We start from the raw sequence: 20538 nt of genomic DNA, 5'->3' as shown, positions 1-20538 counted from the left end.
CCAGTGTCAATTCACTCATCTAATCACTGAAGTTCTCTCAAATACTCATCTCATTAGAGTCCCTTTAGACACCCAGGAGTAGAGCATGCCTACTCCTGGATGGAGGATAACCAATATAACTCACATCAGCCTCCCCATGGTTGGGTGTTCCTCAGCAGCCTGCACCACAGCCTGGAACCCTGCAGGCTCCATGGAGATGTTGCACAGGTCCAGCTGCTCCAGGGCAGGGAGTCTGGGTAGAGCCTCGGCCAGATCCATGGCAGCGGTGTCAGACAGGTGTGCAGGTGTGTCCCGGTGACCAGACATGTCAAGCCTGGTCAGTGCCGGCAGTGTGCTGATGACCTGTGCGACCCTCCCCAGTCCGGCTCCTGTTACTCCCTCATTCCCCCCGATGTGCAGCTCCTGTAGTGTGGTCAGACTCTTGTCACCAGGTGGGTTTTGTTCCATGTCCAAACTGCTGGGCTGGCAGAGTGTTTGCACCAGTGAGACAATCCCTGAGTCTCCTATGTTATTCCACCTCACATCCAACACCTGTAATTGCACCAGGTGAGGCAGAGCTTTGATCAGGGATGATATTCCCTTGTCACTGATATCTGTCACACTGAGAACCAACACCTTCATGGCTGTGAGGTGGTGGAGGATAGCAGCCAGGCATTCCAGCCCGGGGTCTCCTATGGCATTATCATTAATGTCCAGTTTGATCAGTCTGGTTAACTTACACAGTGCAGGGACCAGTGTGTGCATGCCTGTGGGACTGATACCGGTGGCACACAGGCCCAACACCTGCATGGCAGTGAAGGTGTGGAGGACGGTGGTGAGAGATTCCAGCCCAGTGTCACCAATCTTATTATAACTTATATCCAGTTCTCTCAGTCCCACTAGGTGGTGCATGTAGGGAGCCAGGGATGACATGCCCACAGCTGTCATGCTGACTACCCTAAGACGGAGTACAGCCAGGTGTGGAACTCTGGACAGCCCAACCTGTAGGACTTCCATCCCAGCATCACCAAGGTCACGGTTCTCAGAAAGATCCAGCTCCTCTAACAGAGACATGTGTCTGAACCCCTGCACAAGTGGCTGGAGTGATGATGGTGTTAGGTCCGTGCCTGACATATCCAGTGCCCTCAGACAGGGAACATTCTTCAGAACTGAAACCAGCCTGGCTGTCAGATCAGGTGAGTTAAAATTAAAAAACTGACATGCTACATTGTACAGTCTTAGGTCTAACTGCAGGCCGGGAACACGTGAGGTGAAAATCTGTTCCAGGCCCTGAAGAGCTTCTGATGTATCAACAAGAGATGATTCTAGTATCATTCTACCAGGGAGATGTGATGACTGGATGTTTTCTAAGTAATACTGCAGAGCAGCATGTTGTTTATTGCGATTGTCAAGGTCCAAAATGATAACTGGCAGGGCTCTGCTGACAGCCTGCAGTACACCCAGCTCCTTTCTCTCATTCAGGATATTCAGGCACAGCAACATGAACCTCTTGTAAGTTTCAATGGATGTCTTCACATTTGGCTTTACAGGTAGGTGGAAATCCTCCTGAAAGTCACCTGGTCGTAAATGTGAAAACTCCTTGCTGCTGAGCTTGATTAGTTCCTCCATCACAGCTTGTGCTGCCTGTGAGTCACAGCCACATGTGAACTGAAGCAGGTTACTGAGTTCAAGTGCCTTGCTTATGGAGGTGAGCTGCAGCAGCTCAACAATGTCTTGGTTCACTTGAGCATGAGCTACATATCGTCCGGCCAGGAACTCTTGCATGGTCTTGTGTGAAAAGTTCAGCTGTTTCCTAGGATGCAATTTTGAGGAAGAAACCTCCAAGGAGACCACACCCAGCTTTAACAGTAACTCCCAATTAACCTTTTGTCTCTTTACTTCTGTAAGGTCAAGCAGGGTCTCATTCCTCAGCAATGCCTCTAGTGCAAGCTTGCCGAGCTGCAGTAATGACTCAGCAACCTCTGTAGGCAGCCCTTCTGTTGGCATGTCCACTCCTTCCCGCTTACAGCACTTTCTGACCAGACATGTCAGCAGGTTGTCATACAGCCCCATCATTGTTCCAGTAGACACTATCTCTTGGTCCTCCTCCCACAGCAGACACACAAACATCAGGAACATTGGGATTTGGATGAGGCTGCCTAAGGGTTCCTGGTTTTTAAGAAATACGTGATCAGCACCTAGCATTATGAAATATTGCCTAATAAACTCCTCTCCCACCTCCGGATTTTTTGTAATGATGAAATATTCCCGCACATATTCCACCATATGCTTAGGTGAGAAGCCCATGATGTGTACGTGACAGTCTGGCCGGGTGTACTGCTGCACTCCTGCTGAGGGTCGGGAGGTGATCACAATCGTGCTGTTGGGGTACATCTTGCCAGACAGCAGTTTGGGAATGGCCTGCCCGACTGCCCTGGCCTCAGGCCGCAGCTCATCATACCCATCTAGGAGGAAGAGCACACGGGACTTGTTCCTCTGTAGGATTGTTCTAATGGACTGTGCTTCAATACCTTCAGTTGTTTCATCAACACACTGGTCCCACACCATCTCCTCTATGGTCTCCCCCTCTCTCACCTCCCGGAGTCGGATCAACAGGACGATGTCGTGCCGTCTGCCCAGCTCTGTTTTCTGTGAGACGGCATCTAGGGCTTCTTTGGACAGAAACGTTGTCTTCCCCCCTCCAGCTTCACCCTCAATCAGAATGCACCTTGGTGCTGTAGACAGTCCTGTGACATCTGGCTTGAACAAGTCGTCTAATGACTTAAGCTCTTTTCTTTGTTGTCCTTGCTCTGATAATAACCAGGAAAAGTCTTTGGGTCTGGGCATTTTGAGTTGTTTTTCACTTGTTGGTATCATCTCTAACTGGGTGAAGATGTCAGTGAGGCTAAGTGTGAAGTTGTCATTCCAGATCAGAGGCTTGAAGTGAGTCAGTTTCAACTCATAGCGCCTCTTGACAGACTTCTGGAACAAATCTGGAATACACAGGACACTTTTGTAAGACTTCAAAATCAATCTTAGAGAAAATATTATGATTTTTTATGATTTAAAGCTTAAAATGTAGAGAATGATAAAAAAAGTCAGATGAAAGCATGAAGCAGGCTCAAATATGTAATCTGAATATTTGACTGTCACAGGTTTTGAAAAGTAAACATAATTTACACTTTTTTTACCAATTTTTTTTGAATTTTAAAGGCTCATAACTGCTCATAGAAACAACATATCAAAACAAAATTAACATTTTTGTAATCCTTAGTTCCTGTGTCATCAGTCCATGAAATTACATTTACCACTCTCCTTTGCATTATAAGTGCAAAAGGACACAGTCCATATGAGGTCAAAGTTCAAGGCCAGATAGAAAGGTCAAAGCTGCCAATATGCATTTACTTCAATATGAAAACTGCTACAGTAAAAAGAAAAAAAAGTGCATCATCACAAACACAATGGCACACCACAGGCCCAATTACAGAGAAATACAATTTACACAACTATATTTTTTAGCTGCGAACAAGGATTGGATGATCCAACCCTTCTTAAAGCATGTAATAGTTATACTATTATAATATAATCTCCTCTGTTGTTTCAATAAATTCACACAAAAAACTTGAGATCTGAAATCTCCAAAACAGAGTTTTTTTAAGTTTGATCTGCACTAATTAATAAGAGAGTACTGTTACCTTCAAATACTAAACATACTAACCCCATTTCCAGAGCAAACAGTTGTTCTGGCTAACTACGTAGTTACAGTTTGATGGGGCACAAACCTTATTAACAAAACTTATTGACAGTGGAAAGTTTAATGTAGATGATACTTCCTATCATTTTTTATGTCAATTATGATTCCCACCTGTCTGATTGACACCTGACACTGAAGTAGACACTGTTCCTGCAGCTTCAGCTGGAACTTCTGCCAGTGCTAAAATAGAACACAAAAGGATTACCCGGTAGTACCATTTTTTCTGAACACTCATAAAGAACAGTTTCAATCGTTAACGTTGCAAATATCTTTTTAAGCATTGTTTCTCTTAAAACCTCAAACTTCAGAGACCAGAACATTTTAGAATCTGCCAAAGGTGGAAGTTTGATCTTTCACAGTAATTTTATTCTTCAGGGTATTTACACAAATCAAAGTGAAAATAAAACATGTTTTATTTTCTATTTTGATATTGAGAATGATGATATGCAAGATACAAATTAGAAAGGCCGACATTTGCTTTGGAATTTTATTCATGGAACACCGAAATGTGTTGGCAATAGTTAGATGGTTAGTAAATTAAAAAAGACAAATCAAGCAATATCAAGCAATTACCTGAGCAAATGAAATGTTGCATATAATATTGTGTTGCTGCACTGCAACAATACATCAATCATAACAAGCATTCTTAACACTATATTTTCATCATAAGGTAAGGACAAGATATGTGATATCATCGAGTCTTGATGCATTCCATGAGGAAAGGCCAGTGCACTAGAAGTCTCGGTGTAGTTCATCACCAAATGGATGGATTCCACGACTATAAATTAGTATTTGTATTCTGGCATGGCAATGGGGGTCATCACTTCATTGAAGAATTCCCCAACCAAAGGCCAGTATTAGATAGCATAAAAACATTGGGACAGTGAACATAACAACATGATTGTGACCCTGTTTACATGGATCAAAATGATAAAAATAACGTTAACTAACTCAAGAGCCCTTGACATATAAGGGATGACCAACATTTTCTTGAATTATCTCTTAGGCCACAGCAAGTAATTTTTATGGATGACATCAGCGCACGCATTAATTTTGGCCTAATTTTGAAAAAAAAAAATTTTGTTGCCTTCTGACAGTGGTCAACATGCCAAAAATGGGCAAAGATGTCTGTTGCCATGCCGGAAGGTGGATGGCAGATAACTATGCAGGGAGGAGACAAGAAAAAGTTTTGTGTCTTACTTTGATGCAGTGATGTGTGATGTTGGCTGTGTATATATGATGTTGCCACTGACTAAAAACCATTTGTACAATGATTGAGTCAAAATTTTAATATTTAGGAACCTTGTTTTTTTCGGCACGCCTTGTTTTTTTTTCGCCTGCTCGCATTAGATTTGGAGTCTGCAGAGGATGTCATCCATAAAATTTACTTGCTGTGGCCTTACCTTCCTCATGAGATTCCCCATCTTCAGAATCAGATTCAGTTCTCGGTTTCTTCGACTTCTGTCCAGGGGTTTGTTCCCGATGTTCTTCCTTCCTTTTAAGTTTGTTTGTGGATGGCTGTAGCTCCTGTAACTCTGCATGCATGGGCATGGGTGAGCATTACATGTATATACGTTAGGTATGGACCAGGAAATATAGAATAGTCTTTTAAATTTGTACAATAATGGTTGTTTTCTTTCCATATTCTTTTGCTGCACTGAGACTATAGATTGTCACTATACATGCTATATGGGCAATCAAAAGTTCTGTGTGATAAATACAACTATCACAATCTTTGGACAGTATTAACATCTCATTCCTTATCTAACCGGTAGTGTCATTCTCAAAGTCTCTCACCCTAAATATATCTTCATCTTACACATGTTACAGTATCGTAAAACAGAATTGGTTCAAGGATAACATCAAGCTAGAGATGTAATGGGAAAACTTCCATTTTAAAGAACAACTAAACGCAACGGTGTTGTAACAGTGGGGGCTTCATAGGTGCTACCAGCTGACCTGGCCAATGGGTCTAGACCTTGTAGCCGAATCGTTAGAGCGTCATGTGGAATGATAATCTGAATCTATCATAATAAGGTAAACGCACCTTCCAAACTCTCTGCAGTGGCCCGTTCATCAATGTCGATGAGTGCCTGCTTCAGAACCTGTAGAGTAGCCTTTCTTCCCTCCCTGTTTCTCCACCTGTGCAGCACTTCTCTGCACCTGTGGTCAGGACTGGGTTCTGTGGTTCCGATGCCTTTGATCTCACTCCGACCAAATCCCAGTTTCCAGGCCAGGTCGTCCCACTTGTAGCTGACGCCTTTGATGACTTTGTCAAAATACTCCTGCACATCAGCTGTAACATTTAAGGGCATTTCATGACGACATGAATATAACCAGTATTATGTATGAAGTATGATACTTTAGTGGGTTTTTCTTCCATTGCTTTGTCATTTGCAGTTGTAGATGCTGGCATTTGTTAATAACCTTTTAAAGCACCAAACACAAACATTAAGGCTAGAACGGCTTAACTTAGAGCTACTAAGAAAACATCTGGACTCCATCTGTAAGCAGGAAGGATCTCCCCATTTGTTACATTTTTCAACAAGGAAAATGAGTTAATGGTAAGGTGGGCGAGTGTAGGTATATTTGTAGTAATTGTAGGTGTCCAAGGTTTCTTTCTGGGGCCTTTAACTGTAGTTGTAGAACTATTACTTTATATATAGATGTCATGACTTCATTAAAATGAATATGCCTACATTATATCACTTTTTAACTTCTCACCTTCCGCTGGTTTCTTCTTCCCTGGAAACTCTTCTCCATCCTCCCCCTTCCTCTTCAGCTGGCTGCTAGAGGCTCGGGGTGAACCTGTCTCAGAGAGGTGGATTCAGGTATCAGTAATGATGTCAACTCAGCTTCTGCAGTCAAGGGCACTGCTATCATGATGTGAACAATTATTTATCAGGATGAGAGGTTATGCTGTGTTTACTGCCACCTGTATTTTACCTTCAGAACATTGTGATTTTTCTCACCTGCAGTTTCACCTGAGCACCCAGCCGCCCCCTGGCCCTCAGCCATGACTCACACAGGTGTCAGCTACATCAGCATTATAGGAACACCTGGAACAGACAGGTGTGTGTCAGGTATGTGGTAACAACACCTGAGACAGACAGGTGTGTGTCAGGTATGTGGTAACAACACCTGGAACAGACAGGTGTGTGTCAGGTATGTGGTAACAACACCTGGAACAGACAGGTGTGTGTCAGGTATGTGGTAACAACACCTGGGACAGACAGGTGTGTGTCAGGTATGTGGTAACAATACCTGGAACAGACGTGTGTGTCAGGTATGTGGTAACAACACCTGGAACAGACAGGTGTGTGTTAGGTATGTGGTAACAACACCTGGAACAAACAGGTGTGTGTCAGGTATGTGTTAGCACCTGGAACAGACAGGTGTGTGTCAGATATGTGGTAACACCTGAAACAGACAGGTGTGTCAGGTATGTGGTAACAACACCTGGAAGAGACAGGTGTGTGTCAGGTATCTGGAACAACACCTGGGACAGCCTAACAGGTGTGTGAAACAATATCTTGTAGCTTAAGTATCAATTAATGTACTAGTAATTTCTAACCGCAAAAATATTAAATGGATTTACAGTATACCCAAGATACAGTATGCAAATTAGGATTTGGCCATAGTTGCCATAGTGATGGGGTAAATTACCTGATTTTTTAGTATTTATCATTTATAATCAGGTGGAGATAATTTCTGTTTCAGTATGGTTTAATCTTAAGAACAAAAATATAACGTTAGTTACGTTACCCGAGCGTGTGAGATGGTCTCATCATATTTAGTAAGTTTTTTTTTTTGCGGGGGGGGGTGGAGGCGCCAAAACTGTTAGTACAACCTTTTGGTTTCGTCCCTTCCAGTGATTTGTAGGAAAATAGAGCTTTGTATTTGAATTTTAGTTTGCTAGATTTAAAAGCTCATGGGTAACTTTGTTTTTAACTGACTGTTCGTCCTAGTTTTAAATAGCCTGAGTGTCAGCCTTGTTAGCTTTCGTCCGCTACCCAATAATGTGAAAACATACAGAACACAAACTGCATTTATGAATGTATGAATGGATGGACCTTTAAACTGGTATGTACAAAATGGCACTGTTGGCGGGGAGCGGACCTTGGGTAGCGGACGAAAGCTAACAAGGCTGACACTCAGGCTAAGTTTTACCACAAATCTAGATAGCAAACAAAGAAAAGTTACGACCGTAAAGTACCGTTAGAACTCAGCAGTTTTGTGTTCTGATCTCTCTTCTCGACACGATATTGCCGACAAATCACACATATCTGGTGGATCCTGAAACACTGAACAGTCGACAGACGGGATCTGTACTTACGTTCTTCATGGATGTCCCCAGAAAACTTCCTTCAACTTCTGGAACCGACTTTCGGGAACTTTTTACTTCCTCTTTCCGCCATCTTGGAACTTGGACCAGTTTATTCGATAATGGGGGTGTTTTCAGGTGAAAAGGCATACAAATAATAAACTTTGCAAAATAAACAAAAATTTACGAGTATATTTAGTATACTATTGTAACTTATATCATATGTAATATAAAATGGTTAATTAGCTAGTAATAAAACACAATCCACTGTTGATTCCCGTGAGGTGAAGAAAATGGACTGTTCCGTGAAGGTGCCACCTGAGGGCAAGTTTTTGGCGGCGCCTCTGGGGCGGTGCCTCTGGTGCAGTGTTAGACTCAAGTAGAAATTGTTCTAAAATCTCCCTCTCTATCATACACAGTGAACGGATTTGTGCCAAAGTTCATGGGCCTTTAGGAATGTTTTGTAAAGAAAACTTGTATTTTGGAGTTTAGATTAGACCACACCAATTTAATTTCTTGGTTAACGGATTTTCCTAGAAAAATAATGGAGCAGGTGGGCAAAAAAAGAAAAAAAAAGAAAAACAGGCCTAGGGCATCCTGGCCCAAAATGGTACAATAGGAGCCATGAAGTCAACACACCAGGCTGGTTTAAAATTCAAACAATGACTTTTGAGCTTTCAATGATACCACTGCATTGAAAGATGGAATAACTGTAACAAGGAAGAAAAGGACTATTTTCAACTGTTCAGGGCAAAATATGAGCATTTTGCAGAAAAAAATGAAGCAGGCGAATTCGGTAACCAAGAAATTAAATTGGTGTGGCCTTAGGACTGTTTTGTAAAGAAAAGTTGTATTTTGGAGTGAAACTGATGGATGCTCAACCTCATCATTTCAGTGCCCGGGTCCTTTGTGTCCCGTCGTTCTTACCGACGCACGTCCGCCAGGTACCCGGCGCGTCAGGTGTCCCCGTGTCCCCGCACGGTGTAACCTGACACCAACATGGCGGCCGCTGATGATGCAACACTTAAAACGGCTGACTGGGGTCACTTGTGTTCTACATGACACGTTACTAATCTCCCAGCAGATCTTTCGGTGGTAAGACAGTATCCATTGGCCAGAGGAGTGTCCATTAGCCACCTTCAGTTGGGAAATGGATACAGGATGGCCAATGGATACAGGATGGCCAATGGATACGGTCTTTTGCCACCCAACCGAAAGATCGGCTTGGAGATTAACACGTTACCTCTAGCCTCTACCAGACTTCGGGAGGCGGCTGGAAAGAGTAAAAATTGGTCAAATAGAGATAACATGCCGAGGGAGTTGGTCCGCTAGAGTACCTTTTGCCATGGAGTTAAAATCTTGTATTTAACCTCCTTGGTTTTGCCGCACCTGGGTGCGACAATTTCTACTCTGGGTGACCGATCTCTACTCTTCCCAGCCGTCTCCTGAAGCCTGGTAGAGGCTAACGTTACCATGAGAACGACCTTGTTGTGTATGTGAACATGAGACAGTGTGTTTTACCCTTGGTGTGCTCATGAAATTGGAGGTGTGAAGTTCATGGGTAATGAAGCAAAGGAAAGTTATCAAACTGCAGCCCTAGGATTTGTGTGTATCATAGTTAAATACAAGTTGCCATAGGACATCGGACAAGGGCTCCAAGCAGATGTTGGGGGGGATAGATGATGGTAATGTTTTCCTAATGACAATGGGGCTTATTTGACAGTCCTTTACACTACATAACCATGATGTCCAGATACCCATGACGGATATTTGTACATTATATATATATAATTATATATATATATATATCAAAATTTTGGTACAAATTATATATAAGATTTCCCACTACTTTGTAAATTGCTTAAGTTAAGGCATATTGTACATAACTTTTCCACTGACTGACTCCAGTAGAGCTTTCTTTTTGTAGAAAAAAAATACAGCAAATACTATTTATGAAATAACTTCAACAGCAGTTACAAGGTTTACAACAATAGATTTTATTATTTTGTCTGAACTTCATGAAATACAGGAACTCAATAACTCTTCATTCACACAAAGATCACACATATCATCATGATACATACAGAAATACAGATACGGCAAAAATATCCAGAACACAGATACACTCATGCATAGTTTCATCAGGTTGGGATATCAATGAATAATAGGCTCTTCCTCAATCCCAAATCATCCTGATATAACTTATATGCAGATATCTACAGCAAAGATTACGAAATAATCTTGATACACTAGTACATTATACTATATACACTCTTGCATATGTTAATATGGTTGCTATATTCATGGATATTGTGTTTTTTGTTACACAATTTGTTTTGTTACAAAGAAAACAAAATCCACACACTGACAGATACAGCTACATGTGTAAGGTAAGTACAGTTTTTGTATCTGTACATTGGAATGGTCAAAGTACTGCACAAAAATTGTCCCTACAAACTACATGTACATGTATTACTAACATTTCATACTAGTAGATCTTCTTAATGTCGTCATCCTGAGTGAATTTGGTACTAAAACTGGTTTGTTTGGTTCACGTTATTCTGAGCTGGTGTTGTCTATCTGAAACAATATTAAGATACAAAAAATTATACAATGCAATACAATATACAATACAACACGATATAATATACATTACAATATACAATACAATACAAAATAATATACAATACAATACAAAATATATAATATACAATGTCAATATAAATATACTGTTTCAGAAATATATTATACACATACATTATTACAACAAAAGTTTTATGTTGTAATTTTTTGGCAGCTGAAGAGAAACAAAATTAGTTCTATATCAATGTCCCTAACATGTTGGAATGACTAGTTATTCATAACTATATGTAATTTTTCATACAACATACTGACCTGAGCTGAGGAAATGTACAGAACAGGTCGCCATCTTGGGAACTCAGGTGTAGGTCAGCACCAGACAGCTGGCTGTGGTGTCCGCTCCCTCAGGAACTCCACGCCTAGAGTACCTGTATATGGAAAAAATGGAAAACAGAGTTGCTTAGTACTCAGTAATTTATATCAAATCACATCATACTGTCATTATAGCTTTAACAACAGAATGTGGGAGTAAAACAAGAGATTCATACACAATTTGGTGCCATGTAGCTTAATGCACACGTACATGGTAAGATATATAGATATGTTCAGGATGGTGGTAGATATATAATACAAGTATGTGTACCAGAACAGTTGTGTTTCTATTTGGTGCATTTATCATTTATTGTGAAAAGTCAATTTACACATCTTATCATACTCTATCTTGATACTTTCTTCCTTTCGTCCCTACTAGGTACTAGTACCCTTTAGTAAAAGCCAGGGTTCTAGCTAGGATTTTATTTTAGCGTAGTGGTACCTGATGCACGTCGAGGGAGCGAAGCGACCGAGAGGGGGGATGGGGCGGAAGGGGGGATGTGCCCCCTTCCGCAGTGCGGAGCTTTTAAAAATTTAAGCTTAAAAAGCAGCCGTTTGAGGGATACCCAAAGGGAAAAAATGTCATTTCTAAGGTATGTACAATGTATCCTTGATTAGTAATCTTTATATTTTTGCAGCTTGGAATCTTCACAAAATACAGAAGATACTCCAAATCAGACACAACCAAGAACAGACTCTGAGATAAATTAAATGTTAAACATAGCAGCTGGTGTGCAAAGTTGTAATACTCTACATGCAAAAAAAGTAACTATAAATAATATAAGAAATACGTCTGTTTTGGCTGCTAATAGTGTCTCATTATGAGGCACTTTTAATTTCCTTTGTGCCATTTCTGTTCTGCAAAACTGGGCCGAAATTTGACGTGATTCAACACGTGGCTTTGTTGTTATTGTCAAGCTTTGATGCTGACATGATTACAGGCACACCCAGTATGTTGACATAGATCGCACAGTAGCTAAGAGCATGAAATCGGCATGGCACCAGCACTGACGCATATGTGGAAGGAAAACCCACGTGTGTCACAAAGATCACAAACGCCGATAAAGAAAAACTGCAAAAATTTGACAAGAGAGCAATAATTTGTATTTACTTGTTTAAACTATGAACGGATCCAAGGGGTGAACTCCCTTGTTTAGTTTACTAAAGTGGCAAATTTTCAACCAACGCAAGTTTGCCGCTGTGGGCTTTAGAGGCCCCTCCCCTTTTCGGGAGCCGGCTGGAACTGTAAAGCACTTTAATTATTAGGCTGGTGACTAAGTACATTGTAACTCTTTGTATTTTTTCACCTTGGCAAGATATAGAATTAATGCAATTTAGTGGAAGGTGTTTATGTCCAGAGTTACAAGGAGAGATCTGTTGAACACGGGAGGAAACATATTTGTGCTACATACATCGTGGCGTGGGAATTGTTAAATAGGCCAGCCCATATATGGCGTCCCAAAGGGAAAGCCGACACTGTGAAGGGGGCGGAACATCCCTTCTACAGACTGGGCTAGACACCCTGACGCCAGTGTCTGGGCGTCAAGAGACTGCCGCTGTCACTCACAGAAGGGCGGCAACACAAGTTGTAAAGAACCAAGGCCCCGCCTAGGCCCGCCCCTGTTGTCCTGGGAGGGCCGCCACGTGCGTTACTTTGCTAAAAAAAAACATTTTTCACATTTGATCTGGCATTTTTTAACAAAGAAATGCAGTCACAATGCCGCTACGTTGTATTGAAAATTAGCGTAGCGGGGGAAAATTGGCGTAGCGGGTCAAAATTTTAGCGTCGTGGGCCCCGACGCTACTTAGCGCTAGCTAGAACCCTGAAAGCATACATAATCAAAATAACTCACTAAATCCTTAATCTCTATACTTAGAGTCCCCTTAATTAGTTAAGATTCCCTGGAGTAGAGCATGTCCATAGGATAACCAATATAACTCACCACAGCCTCTCCAGTGTTGGGTGTTCCTCAGCAGCCTGCACCACAGCCTGGAACCCTGCAGGCTCCATGGAGATGTACCGCAGGACCAGCTGCTCCAGGGCAGGGAGTCTGGGTAGAGCCTCGGCCAGATCCATGGCAGCGGTGTCAGACAGGTGTGCAGGTGTGTCTGAGTGACCAGACATGTCCAGCCTGGTCAGTGCCGGCAGTGTGCTGATGAGCTGTGCGACCCTCCCCAGTCCGGCTCCTGTTACTCCCCTATTCCTCCGGATGTGCAGCTCCTGTAGTGTGATGTTATAGTGAGGGGCTGTGGTCAGACTCTTGTCACCAGGTGGGTTTTGTTCCATGTCCAAACTGCTGGGCTGGCAGAGTGTTTGCACCAGTGAGACAATCCCTGAGTCTCCTATGTTATTCCAGCTCACATCCAACACCTGTAATTGCACCAGGTGAGGCAGAGCTTTGATCAGGGATGATATTCCCCTGTCACCGATACCTGTCATACTGAAAACCAACACCTTCATGGCTGTGAGGTGGTGGAGGATAGCAGCCAGGCATTCCAGCCCGGAGTCTCCTATGGCATTACCACTAATGTCCAGTTTGATCAGTCTGGTTAACTTACACAGTGCAGGGACCAGTGTGCGCATGCCTGTGGGGCTGATACCGGTCTTAAACAGGCCCAACACCTGCATGGCAGTGAAGGTGTGGAGGATGGTGGTGAGAGATTCCAGCCCAGTGTCACCGATCTTATTACCACTTATATCCAGTTCTCTCAGTCCCACAAGGTGGCGCATGTAGGGAGCCAGGGATGACATGCCCACAGCTGTCATGCTAATTTCCCTAAGACGGAGTACAGCCAGGTGTGGAACACTGGACAGCCCAACCTGTAGGACTTCCATCCCAGTATCACGAAGAGCACGGTTCCAAGACAGATCCAGCTCCTCTAACAGAGACATGTGTCTGAACCCCTGCACAAGTGGCTGGAGTGATGATGGTGTTAGGTTTGTGCGTGACAGATCCAGCGCCCTCAGACAGGGAACATTCTTAAGAACTGAAACCAGCCTGGCTGTCAGATCAGGTGAGTCAAACTGTCCTGACAGTTCCAAGTCCAATCTAAGTCCAGGGAGTGAAGTTGTAAAACACTGCTGTAGGTACTGAACTGTGTCTCTGCTGTCAGTGCCCCAATGGATCTTAAGTATGAGCCTGTCTGGCAGGTTTACTGAATTCAGATTTTGTATATAATACTTAAGACCTGTGGCTTCTCTACTGTTAATGGAGCTGTCCAGCATGACAATTGGCAGGGCTTGACTGATACCCTGAAGCACTTCTGGTTCTTGTCTCTCACTAAGGATGTTCAGGCACAAGTGTGCAAACCTTTCATAGGTTTGGCAGGACTTTTGCACATCTTGATCCATTGGAATGTCTTGATTCATTGACCATTTTAATATTTCAAAGTGTTCCGGTTGCAAGTGTGTGAACTCCCTGCTGCTGAGCTTGCTTAGTTCCTCCATCACAGCTTGTGCTGCCCGTGAGTCACAGCCACATGTGAACTGAAGCAGGTTACTGAGTTCAAGTGCCTTGCTTATGGAGGTGAGCTGCAGCAGCTCAACAATGTCTGGGTTCACTTGAGCATGAGCTACATATCGTCCAGCCAGGAACTCTTGCATGGTCTTGTGTGAAAAGTTCAGCTGTTTCCTAGGATGCAATTTAGAGGAAGAAACCTCCAAGGAGACCACACCCAGCTTCAACAGCAACTCCCAATTAACCTTTTCTCTCTTTACTTCTGTAAGGTCAAGCAGGGTCTCATTCCTCAGCAGTGCCTCTAGTGCAAGCTTGCCGAGCTGCAGTAATGTCTCAGCAACCTCTGTAGGCAGCCCTTCTGTTGGCATGTCCACTCCTTCCCGCTTACAGCACTTTCTGACCAGACATGTCAGCAGGTTGTCGTACAGCCCCATCATTGTTCCAGTAGACACCATCTCTTGGTCCTCCTCCCACAGCAGACACACAAACATCAGGAACATTGGTGTTTGGATTAAAGTGTTCAAAAGTCGATTACTGTTTACATGTACAGTTAGTGTCTTTGTCAGTTCTTGCTTCCTAACAACAGTGAAATACTGCTGCATGTATTTCTCCACATGTCTACGGGAGAAGCCCATGATGTGTACATGACAGTCTGGCCGGGTGTACTGCTGCACTCCTGCTGAGGGTCGGGAGGTGATCACAATCGTGCTGTTGGGGTACATCTTGCCAGACAGCAGTTTGGGAATGGCCTGCCCGGCTGCCCTGGCCTCAGGCCGCAGCTCATCATACCCATCTAGGAGGAAGAGCACACGGGACTCGTTTCTCTCTAAGATTGCTTCAATGTACTCTACAGTAACATCTTTTCTTTTGGGAACACACTGGTCCCACACCATCTCCTCTATGGTCTCCCCCTCTCTCACCTCCCGGAGTCGGATCAACAGGACGATGTCGTGCCGTCTGCCCAGGTCTGTTTTCTGTGAGATGGCATCTAGGGCTTCTTTGGACAGAAACGTTGTCTTCCCCCCTCCAGCTTCACCCTCAATCAGAATGCACCTTGGTGCTGTGGACATTCCTGTTATATCTGGCTTGAACAAGTCGTCTAATGACTTAAGTTCTTTTGTCTGTTCTTCTTCCCTTGAAAATAACCAGTGGTGTACTTTGTGTCTAGGCATTTTCAGTTGCTTTTGACTTGATGGTATCAACTCTAACTGGGTGAAGATGTCACTGAGGCTAAGTGTGAAGTTGTCATTCCAGATCAGAGGTTTGAAGTGAGTCAGTTTCAACTCATAGTACTTCTTCACAGACGTCTGGAACAAATCTGGAATAGAAAAGATACTAAGATTTCAAACTCAATCTTAGTGGAAACATAACTTATCAACTATACAAATCATTACAAATATCAGAGAAAAAACTGTCAGGTTGAACTCAGTACTCGTTGCTTATCAAGCTTGCCAGGACTTCTCTTACTACTCCAAAGTGATGGTTACACTAGAAAACTAAAAGAAAAAGAAGATATGGTAGGAACTACTAGTATATAGTCTAGGAGCTCACTTCCACTGTGCACAACCCTTTGAACATTATGCATAATTTTGCATATGATTAATCCCTAGGGGATCATTACTGGCTGCTACATATTTCATCATTTTTACATATAGTTTGTGTAGTATGTGATATTTGCCCAACTTGGTTAAGGTTGCTGAGATATAGAAGGTCAATCCTAAATTAAACTGACTACAAGTATAACTATAAGACATACTATTTTACCACTCATGGTCCTCTCACCTGACTGTCTAGAAGGAGTTGCTTTCTTCTTCACTGGAAGCTGCCTTTTCCTCTTTCTCTTCCTCTTCAGCTGGCTGCTAGAGGCTCGGGGTGAACCTGTCTCAGAGAGGTGGATTTTTGATCAGTAATGATGTCAACTCAGCTTCTGCAGTGACACAGCTATCATGTGTACAAAAAATTATTAGTTCTCAGGATGAGGTTTTATGCTTTAGTATCTAATTTCCAAACCTCATTTCCTCATCTCCTTATGTTTGTAACTGATTGATAAAGTTCAAAGTTGGAGAATTTGAAAAGGTCATATTGTTTCCTTCTGGTGATTTGATCATGTTTCCATATGGTGACTTGATCGTGTGTACAGTTTAAGTTCTCAGGATGAAGGACTATTCTTCATGTCCAAACCTTATTCCCATATCTGATGTCTGTAATTCACGTGCTAATGAAGTTTCATAGTGGAGCATATTAACATGAAAAAACTATATGTTCCCATCTGGTGACTTTAACTGCAGTGGGCAGTATGTATAGTTTACAGATGGCTCCTTCAAAATGACCATGCCTACATTGTTATATCACTATATAACCTCTCACCTTCCTCTGTACAATGTGCCAGTTTCTTCTTCTCTGGAAACTCTTCTCCATCCTCCCCCTTCCTCTTCAGCTGGCTGCTAGAGGCTCGGGGTGAACCTGTCTCAGAGAGATGGATTTTGTAAAATTTCCGAACCCTATTCCCACATTATGAATACTATTATTGAAAACCTGATCAGATTCCAGCTTGAAAACAGGCACATGTCAACATTTCAAGATTTCTAGTAGTGGCATAAATTAATGGCAGTTTTTGGTATAGTATGCATGACTTTTTAAGTAACTGTTATTAATGTAACTTTTAGTTATAAATTATAAATTGATGACAAAATTTGTATAACTGGTCAATTAGTAGTTTTTGTAATTTGACAGAAATTGGAAGTCTTTAGAAGTATTTTTACCTGGTTCCGAGGGATTCCTTGACCCTCCATCAGTGGCTGTTTCCCCGGTAAGAGTTGCACCGCTCTTTCCCTTCTGGACTTCAGAAACGTGACCTGCACACATGTACAGTTGGACTTTAGACATTCTGCTGTAGGAAATGATTACCTTTGACACGAATTTACAGATGAATTAAAAACAGTTTCATTGTGGATATTTTGAAAATTAAATATTTTTTTCTTCAGACTTATTTAGAAAGTCTTAACTATTTTTTTGGTACTTTGGTACTATGCTCTTATACAATTTTCATATCATTTGGGTAGAAAGGGGAAAAAACATCCACTGATGCATTTATGCTAATGAGGACGTTGAATAATTTCATTACGCATCAAAACACTGATGTCATTTATCCAGTTTGAGACAGAACAGAAACACCTTGTAATGAAACAACAATTTCCCCACCTGCACATCCAAATGCCTGAAGGAATTGCTGATGAGACTCTTCCCAGTATTTGGACTCCAGGAGTTTCTTCTTGAGTTCTGCAGCCCGACGGAACTCGGCTTCTGACATCCGCAGAACATCCGCAATCTGATCTGCCCAACGTCCGACATCTACAGAATCGTCACCCGTGATTCTGAGAACAGAGTGGTGGAATTCTGGTATAACCTTCTTGACCAAGTCCGCCAGTCCTGATTGGTCAGATATGAGGACCGGTACGCCGGCCGCCATGGCCTCCAGACCGACCAGTCCGAAGGGTTCTGCACGGGAGGGCATGAGAACCAGGTGGGCCTGCTTCATGTCTCGGCAGACGTCTTCCTGGGTGCCGTGTGGGAGAAGGGTGGGGATCAGTTTTCCTGAGTTGATGCTGGTTTGGAGAATGTCCATACTGGCCTGATACTCCTCTTCACTGACACCACAAATCCGCAACTTGATTCTGTCCTGATTCTTTTCTACCACTTTTGACAAGACCTTAGCTGCCAAGTCAAAGCCTTTCACCCTCTCATCTGTGGTCACCCTACCAATTAATAGGACAACTTTCTGACTGGTTTTCACATGCTTAACTGTAGTGTTCAGGAACAAGTCTGATGGTTTGGGCAGGAAGAGGTAGTGAGCTGGCTTCTTGTCTTCATCAGGAATTGCACAAAATGAGATTGTAAAGTGGTCGTGTGCTCTGTGTCCCACAGAGAACACAGTATCTGCCTTCTCTGCATCTTGTCTGATGGAGTCTTCCTTCTCACCGATGCCCATGGCCTTCTCATCTTCCTTGTACTTCTCTGTGTCTTCAGGTATAGCCTGGGTGACAAGACTGAGGCTTGCTTGGGGGAAACGCTGTTCCTTGATAGTTGCTGCTGCTCTGCTGGTGACCCCAGCATGACCCACAATCCACCCTACATCCTGTGGAAGTCTGTCATTGGGGTAGCGATCCACATGGTCAAAGGTCAGCCAATCCAGACAGGGTTCCCTTGTGTCTCCCTGACTGCGGGTTGGGAGGATGAGCTCCACTCCATCAGCCTCAGCACACTTTCTGTCCTCCTCTGTATCTTCCAAAACAGTACTGTAAACTTTCCACCCTGCTCCTCTTAGGGTCTGGGCCACCTGTCGGCTGACGGGGGAACTGCAGTCCTCAGATGTGGCATACTGGCCACTCACCAGGAGAACTGAGCTGGACTCTGCAGTTTCACCTGAGCATCCAGCCGCCCCCTGGCCGTCAGCCATGACTCACACAGGTTTCAGCTACATCAGCATTATAGGAACACCTGGAACAGACAGGTGTGTGTCAGGTATGCAGTAACAACACCTGGAACAGACAGTTGTGTGTCAGGTATGTGGTAACAACACCTGGAACAGACAGGTGTGTGTCATGTATGTGGTAACAACATCTGGAACAGACAGGTGTGTGTCAGGTATGTGGTAACAACACCTGGAACAGACAGGTGTGTGTCAGGTATGTGGTAACAACACCTGGAACAGACAGGTGTGTGTCAGGTATGTGGTAACAACACCTGGGACAGCCTAACAGGTGTGTGAAACAATATCTTGTAGCTTAAGTATCAATATGATGTACTAGTAATTTCTAACTGCATATTATTAAATGGATTTACAGTATACACGAGATACAGTATATGTAAATTAGGATTTGGTCATAGTTTCCATAGTGATGGGGTAAATTACCTGATTTTTTAGTATTTATCATTTATAATCAGGTGGAGATAATTTCTGTTTCAGTATCGTTTAATCTCAGAACAAAAATAACGTTAGTTACGTTACCCGAGCGTGTGAGATGGTCTCATCATATTTAGTAAGTTTTTTTTTGGGGGGGGGGCAGGCGCCAAAACTGTTAGTATGTATAGCAGTAGTTCTTTTCAATCTTTTGGTTTCGTCGCTTCCAGTGATTCGTAGAAAAATAGAGCTTTGTAGTTGAATTTGCTAGATTGTTTTTAATTTGTTCGTCCTAATTTTACGGCAAATCTAGATAGCAAACAAAGAAAAGTTACGACCGTAAAGTACCGTTAGAACTCAGCAGTTTTGTGTTCTGATCTCTCTTCTCGACACGATATTGCCGACAAATCACACATATCTGGTGGATCCTGAAACACTGAACAGTCGACAGACGGGATCTGTACTTACTTTCTTCATGGATGTCCCCAGAAAACTTCCTTCAACTTTTGGAACCGACTTTCCGGTACTTTTTACTTCCTCTTCGCCATCTTGGAACTGGGAACAGTTTATTCGACAGTGGGGGTGCTTTCAAGTGAAAAGGCAAAGAAATAGCAACTTTGCAAAATAAACTAAAATTTACAAATGCATATAGTATATTGTAGTAACTTATAGCATTTGTGATATAATGACCAGATTAATTTGCTTTTATGAAACGCAATCTTCCTTCGACCTCTTCGAGGTGAAGAAAATGGACTGTTCCATGAAGGTGCCACCTGAGGGCAAGTTTTTGGCGGCGCCTCTGGGGCGGTGCCTCTGGAGCAGTGTTAGACTCAAGTAGAAATTGTTCTAAAATCTCCATCTCTCTAATCCACAGTGAACGGATTTGTGCCAAAGTCACGTGCCTTAGCTTTGCTACTCTGTACAGTCAGATTGTTTTGCCGTATAATTTTTGTAAAGAAAAGTTGTATATATTTTGGAGTGAAGCTGATTGATGCTCAATCTCATCATTTCAGTGAGTTACGAGATATTTTCCTAGTTCTTTACAAAACAAAGGGACTTTCTTGCGTATTGTTCAGCATTTGCATCATTAACATGTCATCACCTAACAAGTGATTTTTGGGGGAGTAAATTTGCCCAATAAATCATATTAAAAGTTGTCTTTTGCTACTTT

General features: G+C 42.7%; 1 protein-coding gene across 1 annotated transcript; it reads right to left on the bottom strand.

The window, feature by feature from the left end:
- Window positions 1-120: 120 nt before the first annotated feature.
- LOC109482732 (NACHT, LRR and PYD domains-containing protein 3-like) lies at window positions 121-19926 on the bottom strand. The gene is made up of 5 exons (XM_019785553.1): window positions 19836-19926; window positions 17669-18964; window positions 17230-17322; window positions 16250-16345; window positions 121-2972 (listed from the first exon to the last, which is right to left on the bottom strand). The coding sequence occupies exons 2-5, from the start codon at window positions 18921-18923 to the stop codon at window positions 121-123; spliced, it is 4296 nt and encodes a 1431-aa protein (XP_019641112.1). The 5' UTR covers window positions 18924-18964; window positions 19836-19926.
- Window positions 19927-20538: the final 612 nt, after the last annotated feature.

This window comes from Branchiostoma belcheri, unplaced genomic scaffold (assembly GCF_001625305.1).
Source record: "Branchiostoma belcheri isolate BF01 breed outbred unplaced genomic scaffold, Haploidv18h27 scaffold60, whole genome shotgun sequence".
Classification (NCBI taxonomy): Eukaryota; Metazoa; Chordata; class Leptocardii; order Amphioxiformes; family Branchiostomatidae; genus Branchiostoma; species Branchiostoma belcheri.
The sequence above is the reverse complement of the archived record's forward strand: the minus strand, read 5'-3'. Positions and strand labels throughout refer to the sequence as shown.

What these genes read in the sequence shown, in the direction of transcription:
- LOC109482732 (XM_019785553.1), bottom strand. Translation starts at nt 18,923, where the DNA reads ATGGCTGACGGCCAGGGGGCGGCTGGATGCTCAGGTGAAACTGCAGAG. An exon ending in TCAGGCATTTGGATGTGCAG is followed by an intron (nt 17,323 to 17,668) that starts GTGGGGAAATTG and finishes ACATGTGTGCAG; the next exon opens with GTCACGTTTCTGAAGTCCAG. An exon ending in AACTCCTTCTAGACAGTCAG is followed by an intron (nt 2,973 to 16,249) that starts GTGAGAGGACCA and finishes TGTGTATTCCAG; the next exon opens with ATTTGTTCCAGAAGTCTGTC.